Source organism: Anser cygnoides, chromosome 9, assembly GCF_040182565.1.
Source record: "Anser cygnoides isolate HZ-2024a breed goose chromosome 9, Taihu_goose_T2T_genome, whole genome shotgun sequence".
NCBI classification, from domain to species: Eukaryota; Metazoa; Chordata; class Aves; order Anseriformes; family Anatidae; genus Anser; species Anser cygnoides.
Window position 1 is genome coordinate 26990499 of NC_089881.1, and position 21688 is coordinate 27012186.

Here is a 21688-nt window from a genome sequence, read left to right on the forward strand (position 1 = left end):
TAAACCATATGTTTGAGAGCATTGTCCAAATGCTTCTTGAACACTAGCAAGAAGAACCTCAGTCATTCATGTTTATAGTAACCAGACCCATTAATCGCATTTTTTTTCCATGAAACTTCCTGATGCTTCATTAGGTCCAGTTCTTATTTCCCTATGCAACATTTATTTTGACCCCCTGTAAAATCCTTTAGCTCCATAGCTAAAGCTGTCTTTAGTTAAGCTCTTGCATATTGTTTCCCTGGCTTGTTGACTCATTCACTGCACAAGATGAAGAGTTCACAGGTAACGTATAGCAAGGTACTTAATTTCATTTCTCTTTGTGTGTTTTCATACCTTACTGACTGCAAACTACAATTTGGTTTCTGTGGTGCCCTTTCATGAGTTGTGCCAGTCCTAAGGATAGCCTTGTAAACTTTCTCAATTTTTGCAGTTCTTTTTATGAGAGATTGCCTGTGAAACAATGATTGAATCTGTAGTTTTCCTTCAGCTTTGAGGTTCCAAGTGTCTCAAGTAAAATAAGAAAGGAATTCATCATCTGGCTTTCTGATCTGAGGGCACAGTCAGACAACTATAAGCTTAAAAATCTTCTAATTTAAAATAATATTTTTTTTGTGGGTGATTAAACAGTGTTGCAAATTACAGGCACGAAATAGTCCTTTTTTTTAGCAGAGACGTTCGAAGTCAAGTAATTGGGTGGCATGTAGATTGTTCATTAAGTCTAGGGGATCTCAGCAGAAGTTGTCACATGCAATGTTCATTTCACGTTGAACATGGACAAAAGACTGTTCTGTTTTTTCCCACCATATGTTCGTTTTTGGTAGAATAATATGCAGTTTTCCATTTTTTAAGATTTCTGTAGGAAAAAGTTTGGTGTGTGATATTGTGGGGTTTTGTCTGTTTGTCTACTTGTTTATTCTTGAGAGTATTGTTGCACTGTTTCCCGAGAGCATACAGAAAAGCTTGGGGGAAACAATAATCATATGGAAATACTAAGTTATTACTTGTCTCATGTTATTTAATGACCTTTATGACTTTAGAGTATGGAAGACCAGGAGAGGATCCACAGCTTCCCTTTTGCTCAGGATAAGGAGTTTGTGGCAACACAAAATAATCAGCTGCCATGACAAAAAAACCTGTGATTCTGGTTTCTTTCCTGTACCTATTCATTTTTATTTATATGCCTTATATCAACAACTTAGTACATAATGTTGTATTATATGATGCAGTCTATCTAACAGGAGTTAGTATAAGTACTGCCACCAACTTTGATGACAGTAATAGCACAATATTTTCCTTTGTAGTGGAAGATAACTGTGATATTGCAAAGTAAAAAATTATATATAGTCACTTGAGCCCAGTAGATGGGTGAGACTGGAGCAGATTTTAAGTGAGGTGCACAAGGTAAGCTGGCCTTTTTCCCTCTGTTTTGTGGTCTGGTTGGCAGTGTCTGCATGTTGCCCCTCCAGTTCTGTGTGATCGGCGTCATCATTCAATGCAGAATGATTGTTCTTACCTCTCAGACAGGTAACATTCTGAACACTTTTGTTATTGTAAATTATGAAAGTACCAACAAATCATTAGATTTTACCAGATAAATTTTAAAATAGTTTTAAATAGTTTTAAAATAGTTTATTTTTTTAAAATAATTATACATACTGCTTTATTCCTCACCTCTGAATTCCGTATGCAAATAAAACATCACAAACCTTTACTAAGATGACAGAGCTCCTTGCAGGGCATATCTTTACTTGCATTCTCACAAAGTTTCTTTTGCCTCTTCAGAGTTTAATTTTGGTCAAGAGTTCGTCTAATATTTTATTAATTCGGATATTACAAATTCTTTGTCTTTTTTTAAAGACCATGGAGGATTTTAAGACTTTGAATTAAATTAAAATACAGTCTATCAAAAATTTTTGTAGTGTGACATAATTGCACCTTTATTTAATAAGAAGTCCAATTGAAATGCAGGGAGACTGTTTTCCAGGTAAGAAGTTAATCCAAAATACTTCATTCCTACTATATTTTAAAAATCATATTTGAGAGACCAGATTTTTTTTTGTTCGTTTGTTTTGTAGCTTTAGGAAATTTACAGAATTCTATAACACTTCTTATTTTTTATTTTATTTTTTAATTACTGTCAGCACTTCTTGTAGCTGCAGTACGGCCTTCCAATGTTCAAAAGATAGTCACATTTTTCCTGAGTATAGGAAACTTTTTTCTCATTTGTTTTCCCCAGAAATTACATTTGTTAGCCAGGTTTAATATGTAAGTTAAACATAACCTGATCAGTCACTCTCTCTTGAATTACTAAATAAAGAGGCTTAGGACCCGAGTCTAAACTGGTAAGAATTTAGTAACTATACGCTGCTTCAGTATCACAACATTATTCTTTTTACATACAACACAGTATAATCCTTGAAAATATATGCAGCTTCTCAGAGTTGTACCAGTAATCCTCAAAAAAAGTGTAGGTTTGTAATTCTTGACTGAACAGTGCACTCCGCTATAAATAAGTGGGATGCACCTATGCTGTTAAGTGATATTTTTGTACATTATTCTCAGCTTAAGGGAAATCTTGCTTGTCCACATGTGTACTTAAAATTTTAAAAGATAGCTTTACTTTCAAGTAGAATCTATTTGATGGGAATATTACTACAGTGTCAGAATTGACAATTCCTTTCCAACTAAATATTATTTCAGACCCTGGTGTCACTTTAAAATGCTCAACTTATATACCAGTGAGCACCAGTGCAGAACCGTCACCCTTCTTCAGCTGAGGTCAACTATCAGCTAGCAGACATTGTATCTTTATTTTGGAAAGGTTTTGCTTGGGCAGAGATTTGGTCTTTTAACCAGATCCTGCTTTTCATCTGTTTTTGATGGCAAACAGTCATATTTCCCAACCATTTGCAAACAGTGACTGTCTGCCAGGATTTCCTGGATACACAGTAGTTTTGGATTATAAAAGGACAACTTTCTGAATTCCAGCGATTAGTATCATTATTTGTACGGCCTTTTCTTCCATGGGAACTCATCAGCTCATCATATGGAAGGTAGAAATAGGGTCCAAGAAAAATTCATCTGCTAGCTAATGACCTCCTCCACCATGAATCACAAAGAAAAATAAAAAAGTAATTGAAATAGGACAGCTCCTCACCTTTTTGTACTACATGTTCTGAAGAGCAGAAACTGAAATTTTGGGAATCAAAGTTTTGTAAAAAATTCCTGAAAAAGCTATTTAGAACCTGATCCATTTTTGTGTAGCAGAATGAGGTACCTTACAGCACACAACCCATGAGTTAGAAGTTGTGTGAGCAGAACACAATGGATAATCAGAACTGAATGTGAAAAGAAGTATTTCTTTATTAATTTTTTTTTTGTATTCCAAGCCATCCTTCAAAATTAAAAGCAAGGAGGTAATAAAAAGATGTGAATCCAAAGATGCTACAAGAAACTTGACCAATTTTAATTTGTTTCTTGTGAATCAATTCACTGGAAGAAGCAGTGGGATTTTTCATTTCAGGTAAGAGATGAACCCTTTGAAGTTCACTGGTGTTCCGAGGGCACCTTCTAAATGGGTAAGTATGGAATAGTAGAGAAGATATTGATGAGAGCCAGACTTGAGTCATTATTTTAATGGAAAATTTCTTCACATTCTGAAAATGGGTGTGTTTCTTGAATATCAGGAGTCCTAATGTTTTGGGTTTTTTTTAATCTTAGAGGGAAGAGAAAAGAGTTATGCTCCATTTTCCTTATCACACAAAAGTTGATTTTGATTGATGGCCTTCCCTTTCTTCACCACTTGAGGAGGAAATGTCAAAGACGTCCTGATATCCTCATATCCTCTTTCTCTGCCCATGTTGTCCAGAGTCTTTTTTTTTTTTTTAACAATATGAATGCGATCTAAAAGTTTGGGGGTTGTATGGTTATTTTTGGGGGGTGGAGGTAGCGTGTGTGTGTGTGTTTGTTTTAAATATGTACGCATCCTCCACCCCTCCGGCTGTGATTTTCAGCAAGACTGTCATCTGCATGTAGTTAGCTAGTGACTAGCAGGCTGGTCTGAGTACAGATGCTGGTGTGGGAGGCCAGGATTCTCAAACCTTGCAAAGATGCTTGGGCAGTACAAGTCTTTCACGTAACTCAATGTCTGCATTCGTATGTACATTTTACACATTATAAAAGAATTTTAGAAGTGCTACTTCAACTTCTGACATGTAGGCTTGAAAATATGCTTCTTATTCTACACCGTACCACACTGAAAGGAGAGCAGGAGCCAAAAAAGAGTTTGATGTTTAGATTCACAGCATACAGCACACTTTCTTTCTTATCCCTCTAAGCAATTCCATACTCCACCAAAGCGTCACTCCCACTGAAATCAAAAGATTTGCTTCCAAAAACAGCTGGTGATCTTGTAATGCAACTGTGAGCTGTCCTTTTTATCCATGTCTGCTTCTTTCATTAAATAAATCTGCAAAAGTGTGATGCATCTCATCAGTGGTAAGTTGATAAACTTCAGTGCTTACTATTGAAGTTATCCTTAGCACTTAAGTTTTCATTTAAAAAAAAAACAAAAAACTTCTGAAATACTGAGAGATTGAGGGAGGTTTGAAATTTAATATAATTCTAGCTTCCTCTTTACCACTATTGTGGTAGCTAAATATAAATGCAAAGTAATTTTCTTCTACTGAATATTGATATCTGTGATTAGAAAGAACATATACAAATGAAGCTTGTTGAGAAACATTCTTCATTCTTCACTTCTTCTAACTAAGTCTTAGGAGAAAATGCCCTTTCCAAAATAATTTTGGCAAACTAGTTAGAGTCTTATTGACAAGGTGTGTATCTTGGTCTGAAGAATTAGGGATTTGGGGCTTTAAGGGAAAAAAAACTGCTGCCATGATAGCAGAGAAAATATATTTTAGGTCCTAGCTTGGCTCTGCATCTGTTGTGCTGTAACCATTGGCGTCTGTGTTAACATATAAAGACTGCTGCATATAAAGTTCAAAGAGCAGAAGCTATTGTGACTTTTTCTGGAGGTTAATAAATGTACTGACCTGAAAGCTGAGTTTGTGAGAATGATGTCTGAGTGAGAGCTGCAGTACCAGGAACTGCTTTGCACAAATGTGTGTATTTTGAGACAGAGTTTTTTTTTCCAGTGAAGGCAAATCATCTGTTTGGGAAATGTATCCCTCAAGCCAATTTTTGTTATCATTTGGAAACTCTGACCAAGCAGAACTCGGAAAGCTTGTCATAGGAAAAAGTTAGAACAACCGCTCAGCATTTGTGAAAAGAAATTCTACAGGCTGTGGTAACCTCAATTTGTTGTCCTTTTATGAAACGCTGATCCCAATGGTACAGTATCAAAAACAAAGACTAGACCACGGATGTGCCTGCTGTGAAGTTTGGAGTAGAAATTACTTTGTTTCTCTAGCTAAAAGTCTTCTTTAAAAGTGTGCTTGAATGTGTTGCATTTGTGCAACTGATTTGCAGATCAGTTGTATTGATCTTGAAGTGCTTTGCAGTTATTCTTAAAATTACAAAGAGAAGGCAGTCCATGATGGTTAGTTAAATAGCACAAATATCAGAGTTTTATTGGGATTATAGATAAGATAATGAGTTCAACCCCATAATTTTTTTAATCAAATATACACTGGTACTAGGAAAAAAATCCAAATTTTAATATACACACAAAATGTACAATGCTCTGGAATTGTTAATGGTGAATTTTCTGACAGACTCAGAAAGCACAATGTGAAATAAAAGTTTAGACTGCAGGGAGCTCTTGGGCTGAATTCTGCAATGTCATGCATTTCTCTGCCTCTGGCTGATGCAGTGCGATACAACCATATAGGAGAATTATTCTTACATCCGGTTTTGTTTTAGGATGTTTGTCTGTCCTAACAATCTGCTCTTGCATGAGGGAGATTTTGATTATTTTCCTGTAAGAGGATTCTGCATAGATAAAGGGGGCATTCTTTTTGTTGTTAGTGGTTCGTTTTGGTTTGGTTGTTCTTACTAGAGTGCAGAATATGTTAAAATATTAAAGGTTTGCCTAGAAATGCCACCTTGATGGTAAAAGAACATTTATTAGATTGGGCTGCTTCTCCTTTTCTTGTTACAAGGTAGCACCATTTTGTATTTTGTTTAGATACACCCTGATTGCTCATAAATACGTTAACTTTTGACAGGGTTTTTCTATTGGTAAATAAAGAGTTGCAGTCACAACAAAAGATGGTTACAGACCTCTAGCTCAAGTGGAAGACAGTTAATTATTTCTCATTCTGCAACCTATTTAAAAATCTCTGTAACTTCATGAATCTGAAAATGTCATGTGTCCCTTTCACAGGAGCATTTGTTTTCAGATTAATACATATTTCCCAAAATAAAATAAATGTTTTTTAATAGAATCGTTAATATGTATCTTTTAATATGAATGATACAGACATTTGTCAAGCTAGAAAATGCATTAGCACCATTATATATTGTATACGTTAAAAAATCCCATAACAATGTTCTCTATAATAGTTTCATTTAGTACTCTTTTTTCTTTCTCTCAAGAACTGGGATTTCATCCAAATTCTAAAGGTTAAGTTGTCAACAGAACTCAAAGGGGTTTTGTTTCCATTTGTATAACTAGTTTAAAGTCTTCTAAGTCCCCAGCATATACTCACAATAGGATCAGTCAGTTACAGGGAAGCTTAGCAGGGCATTCTTAAAGTTCTCTTCACGGTAGCAAATAATGTTGAAACTAATTCAGTAAAAGAGCAACTCATGTCATTAAAAAGTTATTTTAATTAGTACTTAACATAGGATAATAAATATTCAAATACTTATGTAATGTTCCGGCTTCAAGATTAGAAATTACGATGAACATGCAATAGGGAAACAAAGTCTATGGTTCAGTCAGTTTAATAATTACATTGTGTCTCCTTGTTAAATCTTCACAAAATTTTCATGAAACATTATCAGTGTCTGAAAAAGCAAGTGCCATGAATGTTATTAGCTAAATCTGCAGGTTGAGCTATGAGGTTGTTATGTGTGTTTGTGTGCTTCTAGTGTTACGAAAGATAAAATCTTTTTCTTTCCAACTGTTGAAATGAGCAGTATAACCAGAATCACTAATATGCAGCTTTAAGCTCTTCAGCCTAATAGGTATTCTGTCCTCATATGTATATACTGTGTGTATGGTCTTTTGTAAAATATTAGTAACATTTTGGTTTTGAATAAGACAAACTTTATTTTTGCTTTCCTGATTAACAGTGAATACTGCCAGCCAATAATTAAAATGCTGAATTTAGAAAACAATATTTAACAGCCTTTCTGGTATGTTGAGGATATCAAGAAGGGCCACCCTGAATGCTTTGCAGTGGCTATAAGCATGGGCTAACAAAATGAGTTTACTCTGAAGTGCCAGTGAGCACTCTGAGTGCCATAGGCATAAGCAGGGTCTCCTATATTTGAGGGAGAGGAGTTGTAAAAGATTTTTGTAGTAAAAACCTAGTATAGCATGTGGTTTTTGATATCTGTTTTCGGTATAAAATGAAAATGTCACTGTTGACTTTCATTCATCTTTCCCATTCTGCCCTCTATCAGAAATTGCTAGACCAGAGCTGAGTATGAAATAGACTGAAAGTAACCCAGCTATTTCACAGTTCAATCTATTCTGACTGCAGGGTGCTGCTGAAAGGAATAGTCCAGCCCTGACCTTACATTCCCTGCTGCATATTTCCAAACTTTTTTCTGCATTTTGTTTTGACTAACATTCTTGGGGTTGCAGGGTCCACCAGATCAATTTGTTCATCCAGCTGAGAAATAATTTGTAGGGTTTGTTTCTAGAGGTTCAACAAGTTGGCAGAAGGGTTTGGTCACTTCACCTTGCCCCAGCATGGTCATTAGGCCTGACACAAAGAAATGGTGAGAGGGTTCCTGGAGCTGAGTACCTGGTGGGCTGTCCCCTTCCATATTATGGTGGCCTTGAAGCCACTGTTATTCTGTTAGACAAACAGAGGCTACGTGCTTGGGCTTTTTTTTTAATCCGATCTGCTAGGGTTGAATTGTGACCTTAAGATGCCTCATGTATTTTTTGTGATCTAGAACCACAGAAAATGAGAACAGACCTTAAGTCTGTTTTTTTATCTTATTTGCAGTAGTCCACGTGTCCTATGGTCTGACCCAAAGGCTTGGAACATCAAGAAACATCAGCGTTAGTCAAATCACTTGTGTTAAGAAGCAAACACACTGTGACTGTCTTAACTTCCTACTTCAAAGTATTGTCGCATGAAAGGAGAATCTTACACATTTGTTGCTAGCCAGCACTGTGCCGCATGCCTGCAATGCGGCACTTGAGGTAGGCCAGTGTCTATGTCAGACAAATTCTCTGTGCCTGTACTGAGCCTGTTGTACATACATACGTTGTACATACATACTCTGTTGCCAACAGAGTCTGACTCATCCTGTCTAGGTTCTTGTGTGCTATTAGCCAACATTGTGTTTTTACAATAACTCATTATTTTTCACATATCTTCCTACAGGGGATGGAGCCAATCTAAAAATAAATGTATATTCCACTTATTCCACTTGTAAGTATGAATGAAAAAGGAAATAGTATTCTTCTCCAAGTACCTGGAACAGAGCAAGTTCTATCAACATTTTTATATGATATTGAAAAAATGTCAGACTAGTGGAGAAATACTTATTCTGCAGAGAATATTCATTTTTGACATGGTTGTTACAGGTGATAAAAGATAAGGATATGCTAAATATTGTTTGTGGGAATCACAACTTTTACCCATTGTTTGCTAAAAATTGAATCATTAAATCATGCTTCATGGAATCATAAAATGGCTCAGGTTAGAAGGGACCTTAAAAATCATCTAGATCCAACCTTCCACTAGACCTGGTTGCTCAAAGCCCCGTGTGTATTCACAAGATAGCCTAAATAAAGGCTCTACTCTTTCATCCTCTGTTCATCAATTTTAGTTCCCACTGTACAAAAAAAGGATTTTTAATCTCCATCAACCTGCATGAAAGGGTGTGTATGTTTGAGAGAAAGAAGAAGCCTGGACGAAGCATTTTTTTAAAATATTTTACATTTAGTATAGTTCAGGGAGTATAAAGCAGATTTATTCTGAAAAGCTTTTATGTCAAAACTTTTGGATATAGAAACATATTAATGTTTATGGTGGTATCTTTTAACACAGTGAGTCTAGTGTCTGTTTGGCACGGAGTGAAATCCAGCCCACACTCTTCAGAATTCGTTGTCTGTGGACAACCTGAATCAGCTGTTCTCCAACTCTCTCAAATATAACTGTTTGTGAAAAGCTAACCAGAGTTTATAGTCCAAGAAGAAGGATCTTCCTATGAACATTGAGAATACAAAATGTATACTTTTTTTAAATCTTTCTGAAGTAATTTATCAAGAAACTGAAATGTTTATTTATTTATTTATTTATTTTTCTTAGTAAGGATTTTTCCCATCTCACAATCTGCAAGACAGCTGACCAAATTCCCCAGTCTGTTTGGCTGCTTCCCTTTTAGCATAATGAGTGGAATTTGCATAGGATCTCTAAAATAAACTGTACTAAATGCCATCTAGAGCTGATTTTTTTTCAGTCATAAAGTCAAAACCATAGTGAAAGGGACTAGTGTGTGAAATAAGTTTAAAACTAAAGCAAAGGAGAAAATCTAATTGAAATTGTGGCTTAAGAGTTTTGAGGGAGCTCACAAGGCAAAACCATATAGGATGTTTCTCTTAATGGACAGAGTTGGAGAGAAGAAAGCTAGTGCCTTATCTTTTTGGCACAAGTTGTTTGAAGAGAGAGAGTTCAAGCACAAGTTAGATGAGCAAAGGACATGGGAAGGGGAATAAAATGAGAAATTGCTGTGACGGTAGCTGGGTCAAGTACCTTGACAGTACTAAAGTTATGGGAAGTAATTTTAACGTACCTCAGCTGCTGTTGTAGAGGAAACGAGAGTGATGGTAATAATACGGGTTCATTTCATCTCTGCCTCACCACATGATAATAGATTATAAAAGATGGTTGCTGAAAAATAGGTGAGAGGATTTTGCATGTTCAAAGGCAAGGAAATCCAACTGCTTGAGCCTACATTTACCTCCTTTGTATTTATTTTTAAACAACATGACCTAAACCTATTGTACTAGCTGAGCTGAGGAGATAGCAGAGGATGGGAACGAGCAAGGTGCAGAACTGTTTGTGATGTTATGTTTGGCCTCGCCAAGCATACTGCAGACAGACGATAACCTGAAATGCTGCTCGATCTCTCATGTCATATGAAGGGTTGAATGCTTGGCACCCTTGTGGGTTAAGCTCCTACACCAGATTAAGGCATTAACAAAAATGAACATCATTTTTTCTTTGTTAGTTGTATTCCTGCTGCACTGGGGTCATGCTGAACCTGTGATCACAGTGAATGTGGGCTGCCGTTGTGGGTCTTGGTCTGTCAGGGTTCTGGACCAGTTGCCTCCTGGCACTGGTCGTTGCATCCACCAGGATCACATAAAGGGGGCCAGAGACAGTAGCAACTGCCCAGTGAGAGAAGTCACTCAATTTTGGAGCCTGGCTGAGGTCAGTTGTGGGGCAGAAATGGGAAGCTTTTCCTGTAGTTACCAGGAACACGTCTGGTTTGTGTGAATAGGTTTTTTTTCTCTGTAGGCATGCTTTAAAGCAAGCTTCTAAGGCACCAAAAGCTGATAAACAGTTTCACTTTTGCTGCTAGATCTGTCATCCTACTTGTTGCTGAAATATTGTGTGGGTTGGGTCTGGCTGTAGTTTTATAGCCAGAAATTGCATTTCAGTACAGTGAGCAAACACAGAACAGACTGGGATGTTGTGGCCCCGAGGTCATTCCTTCAAAATTTCAAGAACTGTCCGTTTGTCCATTCAAAAACTGTTCAACCATGTCTGCTACATCATGCAGTGACAAAGCGTTTCCGATGGAATCTTATTTGAGAGCAAACTTCCTTTTTGCCTCATTTTTGCTTACAAAGGACAACAACAGAGCGAAGAAGTTGGGCAATGATTTGGCTCTGCATACAGTGAGGTAACCAGATTTCCCAATGCTCAATAACGATGGTGTAGCCGGAAGTGTATGTCTGGATGTTCCCCAACACAGTACGAGCTATCATCCTGCTTGGAGCAGTTAATGAGTCAGAACATATGGCTTGTTCATGTTGATGAGTAATCAACTTCCCACTTGCCCTGAAGCAGCTTTACTTTGATGTAACTCAGTCACAAAATCCCCTCTCATAGTCCCGTTGACAAAGCCCTGATAAAGCACCCTATACAAGGACTATAGTGTTAGCCAAACTCTAAGTTTGTGTTATTTCAGGTGAGAGCACGCTTATGGAATAATACGTTTCAAATCAGTTCTTTCTCTTCAATTCTCCTTTTTAGATGATTAGGTCTGAATTTGCTGATACTAGAAAAATATACGGTCATGTAGTAGAACTAGATATTAGATACAGTATTAGAACCTAGCAGTTAATAATGATAATATCTAGTAGAATAATGATCATAATAATACCTAGTAGAATTAGATACTAGATATGGTATTAGAGCCTAGTAGTTAAAAAATGCAATACACAGCAGTAGCTCAAGTTCCAAAGAACATTGACATTTCAGAGTGGGAAGCAGACACCCAAACAGGAAGCATTTACCAAAAAAGCTTTAGGTACAACAGGAGGAACAGAATCAAAAAATCCTAGTAAAATATGGATTTACTTAAATCTGAAGTATTGCTTTGTGGTTTGTTTTTTTTTCTAGTGAGGGACACCATTAGGATGCAATTTACAGCTTGCTGAGCTTGTGCATCATAGGACTTTGTGGTTGCAAATGGTTTTGGCAACTTGGGACAGTGTTTGTGATAGCATGTCTCTGTCGTACTTGACAGATAGTTGGTGTATCTCTTTCAAGTTGTAAATACTTAACTTTCTCTGATTTCAGTAGGAAGTGTTAGCCCTCAGATAAGCATTCTTGAAAATTATATTTTCAAAACTTTGCTAATAAAGACCCCCATCAGTCTTGCATGTGATTCAGAAAGAAGTTAAAATGAATGTCTCTTCTTTCCCACTCTGCTTAATTATGAGTAAAGACCCTATTGAGAAATGGTCTGCTCTGATGCTAGGATTTATAAGGATAGGAAAAGCAAAGATTGCTTCTGAAAAAAAAATAGAAAGTGAGAATTTCAGTATGTGTTTTGGGGCTGCCTTGTCATGTACTTGAATGCTCCTCAAATCAAAATCTGATAAAAACAAGCGTTTAAAGTTCATTACATTTCTGCTTAGCAGTTCTCTGTATCTCATGCTAAAGCTTCAATTTTATCGGTTAGCCAAGATACCCTTAGAGTTTGGGGCTCTTCCTCTTTAGATTCATACACAGATAATGGAGACATATATCTCCACAATTTATAACAAGAAACCGTTTCACCAGTTCTTTTTCAAATTCCTAGACTGTTTGGATAGTATGTATTGATGATGAACAGAAAATGGCATGCAATAAAAGATTGCATTAGATTGCGGCACTCATAAAATTGGTCTTTTTCAAAATTGTTCCAACCTTGAGTTTCAGGTTCATCTTTAGCTGAGCACTTGATACAGAATACCTTTTACAAAAAATGTATGTAAATGCAATCAGCATTTTTTATTCATATACATTTTAAAACAAAAAATGTGTTATTGTTCCATCTTGTATTTTCATAAAAATTACAAGAGAAATTGAAAAATATCATTTACATAACTTCGGAGCTATTTTATGAAAACCATTAATCAATGAAAAATTTATTATAATCCACAGAAAAATGTGCAAAAATTAAAAGTATAAGGAAGAAGTATTTTTTCTGTAATTGTTGTTTTAAGGAAGTGAAGGCAGATTCTTCAACAGAATATATCTGTTAGGACTGAATGACAGAAAGATGTTTTCATAGTATTTATTAATTTAGACAGATTTAATAGAGTATCTTTCAGTATAGGTGCTGTTGCACCAGAATTAAATGCTTAAAGTGATTTATAACAATATAATTCCATTGTTAAAACTGGTAAAGCTATCATACAGTCAAGCCTTAGGGGACACTTAGGTCAGAGTTTTAATTCACTGGTGCCTAATTCTCAGTGATGCTGGAGGTTAAATGCTTAATCTTTCATCAGTACCAGTGTAAAGATCAGATTTTGGAAGAAGCAAAAATTTTATTGTCTTCCAAGCTTGTCATCCATGTAGTGTAGTTTAGCAATGAAGGCAAGATTTCTGGCATATATTATTTACCTTTGTCTGAAGCTTTGTTTTCTGTCTCATTGTTATAGGCTATGTGATGTATGCCAAGAAGAAAATACTTCTGGGATTAGTATTTCTAGAAATAATAAAATAAGAAACAGATGGATTGATACAATCCCAGATAAGGACGTTTAGTTGTTGTCTCCGTAGTGTTGTTTGTTTGTTTGTTTGTTTGTTGTGTATAGAATCGCTTAAATGGTTTTCATTAGAATGAAATCTCACATAGAATCATAGAATGAATCATAGAACCTTCGACTGGTTTGGGATGGAGGTGACCTTACAGCCCACCAAGTCCCAGCCCCTGCCGCGGGCAGGGACACCTCCCACCAGGGCAGGCTACGCAAATCCCATCCAGCCTGGCCTTGGGCACTGTCAGGGAGGGGGCAGCCCCAGCTTCTCAGGGCAACCTGTGCCAGGGTCTCACCACCCTCACAGTGAAGAATTTCTTCCTTATATCTCATCTAAATCTACCCACTCTCAGGTAAATTACACCTTGTCCTATCATTACATGCCCTTGTAACAAGTCTCTTTTCATCTTTCTTGTAAGTCCCCTCTAAATACTGGAAGGCTGCTATCAGGTCTCCCCAGATCCTTCTCTTCTCCAGGCTGAACAACCCCAGTTCCCTCAGCTTGTCTCCACAGGAGAGGTGCTCCGGCCCTCTAATCATCCTTGTGGCTTCTTCTGGACCTGCTCCAGCAAGGGGCAGAATCACCTCCCTCGACCTGCTGGCTGCACATTTTTGATGCTGCACAGGATACAGTTCGTTTTCTGGGCTGCAAGCACACACTGCCAGCTCATTTCCAATTGTTCATCCACCAGTATCCAGAAGTCCTTCTCCACAGGGGCTGTTCTCAGTCCATTCATCCCCCACTCTCTACTGATGTTTGGGATTACCCTAGCCCAGCTGCAGCACCTTGCACTTGTATGTGTGAAATTATTTTTCCAGGCAGGACTGAACTAAAGAGAGGTAAAAGGGTGTGGTTTCACAGTCAGAAATCCTGCTCTTCTGCCACTAAGGATCTGCATTCCCTCTCCCTTCTTTGTGCAGCCCTAACAGCTGTTTGGATGAGGTTCCACCAAAAATAGAATTGGCAAAACAGAAAAGAAGAAACGATTAGCCAAAAAAGTGTCATAGTTTTAAAAAAGCAAACCAGTCCTGTGGACAGTACAGAGCTAGATGCTATGTTTACAGCTGCTCAGTGTGACTGAATCCGGCCTGGCTGCTCCATATAGCAAAGTTACCGAATGTTTATAGCAAGCTTGTGAGCGGGAGCCATGGGTCATCTGCTGGTCTTAGGCTGGTGGCTGCCTGTTGATGGATTTCAACAGTGAAGGTCCTGAATTTTAGGGCAACATTCTGCATGCTGGTGTTTGAAATCTGTCTGTGATGTTCAGTGTTTTACCTGCTGGCCTTTAAGGAAAAATAGATGGTTCTGAATTGAATTTTATCAGTTCTGATACCCAGGAGGCTGTAAGAATGTTAAAAAAAAAATTTTTATTCTCCTGTATAAATGAAAACATACTAGGCCAAATTCTGTTCTCACAGTATAAATCCAATAATTTCAAGTGGAGTGAGCCAGCACCCGTTTCTGCAAAGGTTTAATGTAACCTTTTCCAATACCTGTGTAGAAATAAAGGGAGAATATTTACATAAACAATGGGAATTGTGGCAGGGCAGAAGGCTTCTCTGGCCCGTAAGCAAGCCTTTTAGTTTAGAGTCTCAGTGCTTATGTTAGGGCATTGTTGGTTTCCTGGTTCTGTTTTCTTAAGTTGTTAGCCACTTGGGGATCCCAGCTATGGCTGTTGAGAGCTTATTGTGTTTACACAGAAAAATTCCTGTGATGTTGTTAGTTTTTAATGCAGTTAAATCTGTGCAGATAGATCTATGATCCTTATGTTTTTGACCATTTTTTAACTTCTTTTTTATGTTAAGAAGTATTGCCAAATGGCTGTTGCTGCCCTGCTTCTTGTATGTGTGATTACTGTACAGATCATTTTCTTTATAAAAAGGAGAAAAGAGGTGTTGAACAAAAGCAGTATTAGTTTTGAACTACAGTTTCATGACGAGTTGCTTTGCATGGTGATTTGCACATTTTTCTCTTTTCTTCTAAGTACTTCCGTGTGAGAACAGGCTGTGTGAATTTGTTAAGACCTTTTTGAATTTATATCTTTTACTTCAAATGAAAAATAAAATCTGCATGTTATGATAACTTCTGTTTAAAGTGAAAATATACAATCTAGGAAAATAGTAGATTAGAAAATACTTTCTTGTTTATAGGTGCTAAATGGTGTGTTTCTTCAGGTTTTTGTGTTGGCTTAATTCTGTCTGTCTGCCTTACTATACCTATAACTAAGAAAAGACACACACTTAAGAGAAAGCAAATAGCAGAGCTTATAAACCTTTATAGGCTGGACATTTTTAGTGGGAATATTAAAAAAAAAAAAAAAAAAAAAACAAGGAAAGGATGGAGAATTGGCTCATGGTAGAACCTAGAAAAAAATTCCTTTACAGAACTACAGCTCATTTTATCCTAATTTGGTGATCAGAAACAAAGTGTTTCTACTATAGCCTGATTGTGTGGCATTTCGAGTATACTGAGGATAATATTAGCATAGTACTGTTCATAATTTATTTTTTTTCAAGTCATTACATGGACAATGTTTTGCTGAGCTTATGATAATATTTACTGTAAGCACTGTATAAACTGTATTGCTGAAGAATATTTGTAATGACTTCTGTCAACAAAACTCTGTATCTTCTTGTTTTTACTTTCTAAAGATACTCAATAAATACATTTTCTTAATTATTTCAATAAAGTGAACCCAGCAAGCCTGTATTAAAAATGCAAGACAAAAACAATTGTAGTTACGATAACTGACTACCAACTGCAACCAAGCACTCCTGATATCATGTTCTTTCCTAAATATCTGCTGTGCTGTGAGGCTGTGCAAAATTAAGATTATTACCCACCTTCCATCATCATCTGTGGCAAAATTTCTGGTGACTTCAGTTTTTCAAGATCAAGGCCTAAGTGAAGATTTCCATCTCTTGATCAATGTCTGATTTTGCTACTTGCTGACCTATTTTACAAAGAACAGCAGATTACTTTTTGCTTTTCTCTGTGCTGCATTTTCTATACAGTAATAGCAGCATTGAGTTGTTTATATATAAAGTATTTTGTGTTATAAGTAACATCTTTCAATTCTTGCATGTAACTAAATATAAAGTGCAAAAAAGAAGGTAACAAGAAAGAAACATTGGAACAACCAGTGTATGTTCTATTGGTTCATAAACTCCAGTTGCATGAATTTTGTGGTCATCTGAGTTCATTGAACAGGTTTCTCAGTCGCATTCTGCCCAGGAGATAAAGGCCCTTTCTCTTGGATGCATCCCTGAATATGGTGCCTCTTGGAGCCTCTTCAAGGCTAGACAAGTGTAACTTCCAGCGTGCAGTTCTTCACTGAGCAAGTGACTGTCCATTTATTCAGCAGGAGGTAGTCCAGGAACATGATAAGGATGTTTTGAAGTCAGCATGGGTCATATTTGGGCTACTGGGTAGTCTTGTTCTCTTTTCCTAAATGCTTAAAATGAAAGGATCCTCAAATTGTAAGTACAAATTCACATGCATGACTCTGCATGCGTTCATAGCTCTCCCCCCTGAATCAGAAAATGAGTGATCATATTTTATTGTCTTTTAATGTCCATGAAATAGGAGGATGTTAAAGCTGAAAGGAACTTTGGTGATAAAAGAGAATTTCAAAGCTGACCATTTTGGTATTCTATTGCGTTTTTAAGAGCACTTCAGTTACTGCTCATTGTACATGATTGGCAGTTGTAGTTAAAGGTTTCAGATTTGTAGTTAGAGTGAGTAATATGTTCAAACAAGTTACCAATTGCTTAATATGACTAACTTCATAAATACTTTAACTTGTGCTTCAGATTTTCCTAACAGGAATTTATACTTTCAGTTTCTACAGACGAACCTTACAGGAACACAAAAAAAAAAAAAAGTCTGATTGTCTGATTTAATTTGAACATTTTTCATTAATTTAAATAGGGTTTACATGTAAAAAATGTTTGAGAATGAGAGATCTGTTTTGATACAAACTATGTAAAGGAAGTATTTATTTAATCACTAAAGCTCATGCTTAAAAGAAATGTTTCACTATTTGGGGAATAATCTTTTCTATTATATTTGTTTATGGTATTTGTTTTGGTATTCCAAAATTCATAGCTTTGATTAAGTGTAGCTTCTTTTTTGAATTAAAATGCCAGAGAAACAAAACAATGGAATTAAAAAAAAAATTACTCTCATCTCATTTATACACAATTAGTACTACAGAAAACATTGCCCAGTCTATTGCTATACCAGCATCTTTAATTCAGAATGACATTGCTTAATTTTGGATGAAAGATCATTTAATTGAGCTGGATACAAGAATTCTTGTACATGAAAAATAATGTATGACTAGAAAGAAGTGGTTTCAATGATAATAACAATGATAACAAGTAGTAAATATTCCAGAAACTATGAAGAAAAGAAGAGACTCAACTGCTTAGGGGCTGGGATTTAGACAAGCATAGAAGTGAAAGTGTGATCTTTGGTTGCGGTTTTGTAACTGTACATTAAATGTAAAATATTAAGAAAAAGAAATGGCTGCAGACTAAATAAAAACAGTGGTTCTTTCTTCTGTTCTTTAAAAAATGTCTTGGGTTGGGGGGAGGTTGTATTTTTTTGTTTTTCCTGCTTGTAATTCACATTATTTTGGTAATACCACAGATTGACTGTAAAGAGTTTGGATATGTTAACATGGCAGTAGATGGAAACTTGCTTGTGAAATACTGGTGGCCAGCTGAGTCTGAAGCTGTGAGCTGGTCACAGTGTTAATGGCAGTGCTACCATAGGTGAAAATAGCAATGAGAAGTGTTGAGTTAGAGTTCAGTAAAGATTAAGTTAGACATTGCTTTTATGAAAGGTGGATTGGAATGGTTTTCCATACACAGAACATTTAAAAGTTTTATCCTTCTTTACATGTTCTACTTAAAGACTTTCCTCTTTTAAACTTTTCTAGAAAAAAAAAAAAAGAAAAAAAAAGAGGAAAACCTATTTGAGTACAGCCAGTAATTTGTGATCTGTTGCCTGGTTAGTCAGTTGGGCAAAAGCTGGATGTGCCAAGATGGAACCACATGCAAACAGAGCATCACTAGGTATATACCAGACTGGTGATTGCTTTAAGGTGATTCCTTTTTTTTTTTTCTTATTTGTCTTTCTCTTGTTTCAAATCGAATACATGCTGATACTTAAAATCCTTGTCCTGTTAAGTTACTGTCTGAACTGATACATTTCAATGAAAACACAGTCCCTTCACAATACTTTATTCTGTAGCAAAAATATTTTATAGAAATGATAGGTTTTAGTTATCTCACTGTATTTTTCAGTGTAATATGGGTATATGAGGCTTTATGTAACTAGAGTGGTGGGTGCATTGTTGACCCACATTAACTATCTTTCAATAAAAATTGTTAGTGCCTTTACAGAGAAATTAGCAGTTACACATTAGTCAACAGGACATAATCTGCCCCTTTTGGCAATGAGAATATATTCTGATATTCTTGGAGACATATAGACAGGCTAGTTTTTATGGGTTGGTAAGGAATAAAGCAATAGGATCTAGCAAAACACGTTTTCAAAACTCAGCAAAATGACCATCTATTGGTTCATGAATAATGGCCATGTATATGAGTATATAGAAAAAATGGCTAGATCAGGAATAAAATTTTTTAATAATTAAATAGTCTGGAAGATAAATGTCTATTACAGATTTTCAAAATCACAATGGATATCACCATTTGTACAAGTAAAAGTAACTGATTCAGGAGTAGCACATGAAGTATTAGAATGGCAGGGGGTAGAAGGTCAAAAGAAAAAAATGTTCAAGGGCTAAAGAAATGACAAGATGATAGATAATTTCAAATGGGTTGGGGTGAGATAAGGGTAGAAAGATATGGGATAAGAAACACAAATAGGACTTTCATGGCATTATGCGTTACCATGTATACAATATACTTGGGCATTTACTGTTAAGCTTATGCTTTATCTTTACTTTCTCAGTCACATAGAAAAAATTACGACTTGGCAAGATCCTCGAAAAACAATGAACCAACCACTGAATCACATGAGCCACCATCCCGCAGCTACTTCCACACCAATACCGCAAAGGTCTATGGCAATGTCTCAGCCAAATCTCGGTGAGTACTGGATGTCGTTTCTGTGGTGGAAATTCAAACAAGAAAGGAGGGCCACCTTTTACTAATTTGTTTGCCAAATTAATTTTTGGTCCAAAATGGGTAGCTCTGATTCTGCTATCAAGCCAAACAGTATGTTCTCCACTTTCTTATTTTTTCCTTCTGCAGAGTTGGCAGCAAGTGAATTTGCACTGCTTGAAGTGTTTGAAGTTCTGACATTTCATGCATTTTATTTTAGAGCTTCTGTGACAAATTTTTGATGTAGTATAGAACATAGTAAAATAAACTCTTCCGATGCTTTTTCATTCAGAGGTGGTATAAAGCCTCTATAAGCCCACTATATCATTTTCAAAGCTTACTGCATGAAGTTCTGCATTAAGTAATCTGTCTGTAGTCTTTCCTGTGTTTTTTCAGGTTAGAGGTTTTAGCTGTTTTTGTTGTTTGTTTGTTTTGCGTAGTTAGGTTCTGTAATGGAATCTACTTGCAGAATACTAGAAGTTTATTTTGCAGTAAGAATTAACTGAAAACCTTTTGTAAGTTGTGTGGTTTTGTTGGTGTTCCTGTTTAGCACTTCAAGATTAACTTTAAGCATCAACTTATGTTCATCTGAAGTTGCCTGTTATAAACCTTAGTGAAAGTAAAACCATGAAAATTCTGAAAATATTAAAGAAAAAATGTAAATGGAAGAAAATCTTTTTCATGTATAATTAAGAATGACATTTTTTCTGTAATTTTTTGCTTCTGCAGTTCAAAGCCCAGTAGTTTTAACTTCTCTAGCTCTCAAGAAAATGAGGAACAGATAGGTCAGCTTACAGGCTCAAGATCACAAAACTGGGTCAAATAGGCAGTCATAAAAACACAAACCTGATTCTTGTTCAAGTTAATTTTGGTAAGTGGATCTCATGATTTCATGATTACTCATTTGCAGTTCATTGGGGTTGTCTCTTCACGTATACCAAGAAAACTTGAGAAAACATTTGGCTGATGATAGTCACCAATAGCAGTAATACAAAATGCATTTTATTTATGTCTTGAATTTATACTAAATATCTAGGTTGTCCCCTGAAGTAGATCATTTTAGTTCATACTTTCTCTCAACAACTGTCCTGATTGTCTATATTCAGTACAAAGGCATTGCTGGTTATGCTATGTGAGTCAGTACATAGTAGCAGATAATATACTGAGTGGACCTCATAAGAAACCTAAGTAAAGAATGAAAGGCTAGGGTGTACTGTAGGCTGTCATACTACATGGCAAAACTAACAGTTGGTCTGCACGTTATTTCAAACCACAACTGCTTTATGTTGATCTGGCCATCCTGATTTTGAAATGGCCAAGAGGTAAGAGTAAGACAGGGGTTTTTTTGTTTGTTCATACCATCTCCTCAGCTTACATTGACATCTGTTCACTATAATGAAGAAATAGAGGAAGTCCCATAAATCAGCACGGTGTTCAACAAGCTTTTTCCCCCAATGCATCAATGGAAGTGAAGTGAGGTTAATCAAAGACAAATTGTGTACTGAAATACTTGCATATTGAAGCTTAGAGGAGGGTATTTCTCAGGATACAAATGGTTAGAAATAAAAGCCAATACCTAATAAAGAGTCTGTTCTTGAAGGGACTTCAGATGCCCAACAGGGTCAATTCCACAGACTTGAAAATCTGTCACATCAACTACAGACAATATTTTATTCAGTATCCTTCACATTATAGACAAGGTACTGTTGTTGTTAGGTGTTCATACAGTGCTTAGCATAGTGGTTCTGGTCTGCAACCGCATTTATTAAACATTTTCCCACTACAAATATATAGAAATTTCCATAATGTCCATATTTATTTAGTCAAGAAAATATTTTATCAACATGTTTTGGTGAGCTTTACCGTGTTCAGATGGCTTTCTAAAGGCATGCTGTGGCACTTCTTTGGAAGCAAAAAACTGGTTACACAGTAGAGTAACACTTTCTGCACCCTGTTATTAAATTCAGCATCACCGTGCATGATTTTCCAGTCCACCACCTGCTTGAACACACCAAGTATAACGCTATTTTTTAAAAAAATAGAACAGCAAAAGATTTTATTTAGAAATTGTGGATATATATATAAACACATATATACATCATCACAATCTTGTAATTTCTGTATGTACTTATAAGT

General features: G+C 36.2%; 1 protein-coding gene across 1 annotated transcript in view; it reads left to right on the top strand.

Annotated features, from left to right (window-relative positions):
• The window catches only part of WWTR1 (WW domain containing transcription regulator 1), a 70291-nt gene that overhangs the window by 19767 nt on the left and 28836 nt on the right, over positions 1 to 21688 (top strand). Inside the window, exon 2 of the mRNA XM_048059429.2 lies at positions 19401 to 19537. Within this exon, the coding sequence (XP_047915386.1) occupies positions 19401 to 19537 (137 nt within the window). The remainder of the gene's footprint in view (positions 1 to 19400; positions 19538 to 21688) is intronic.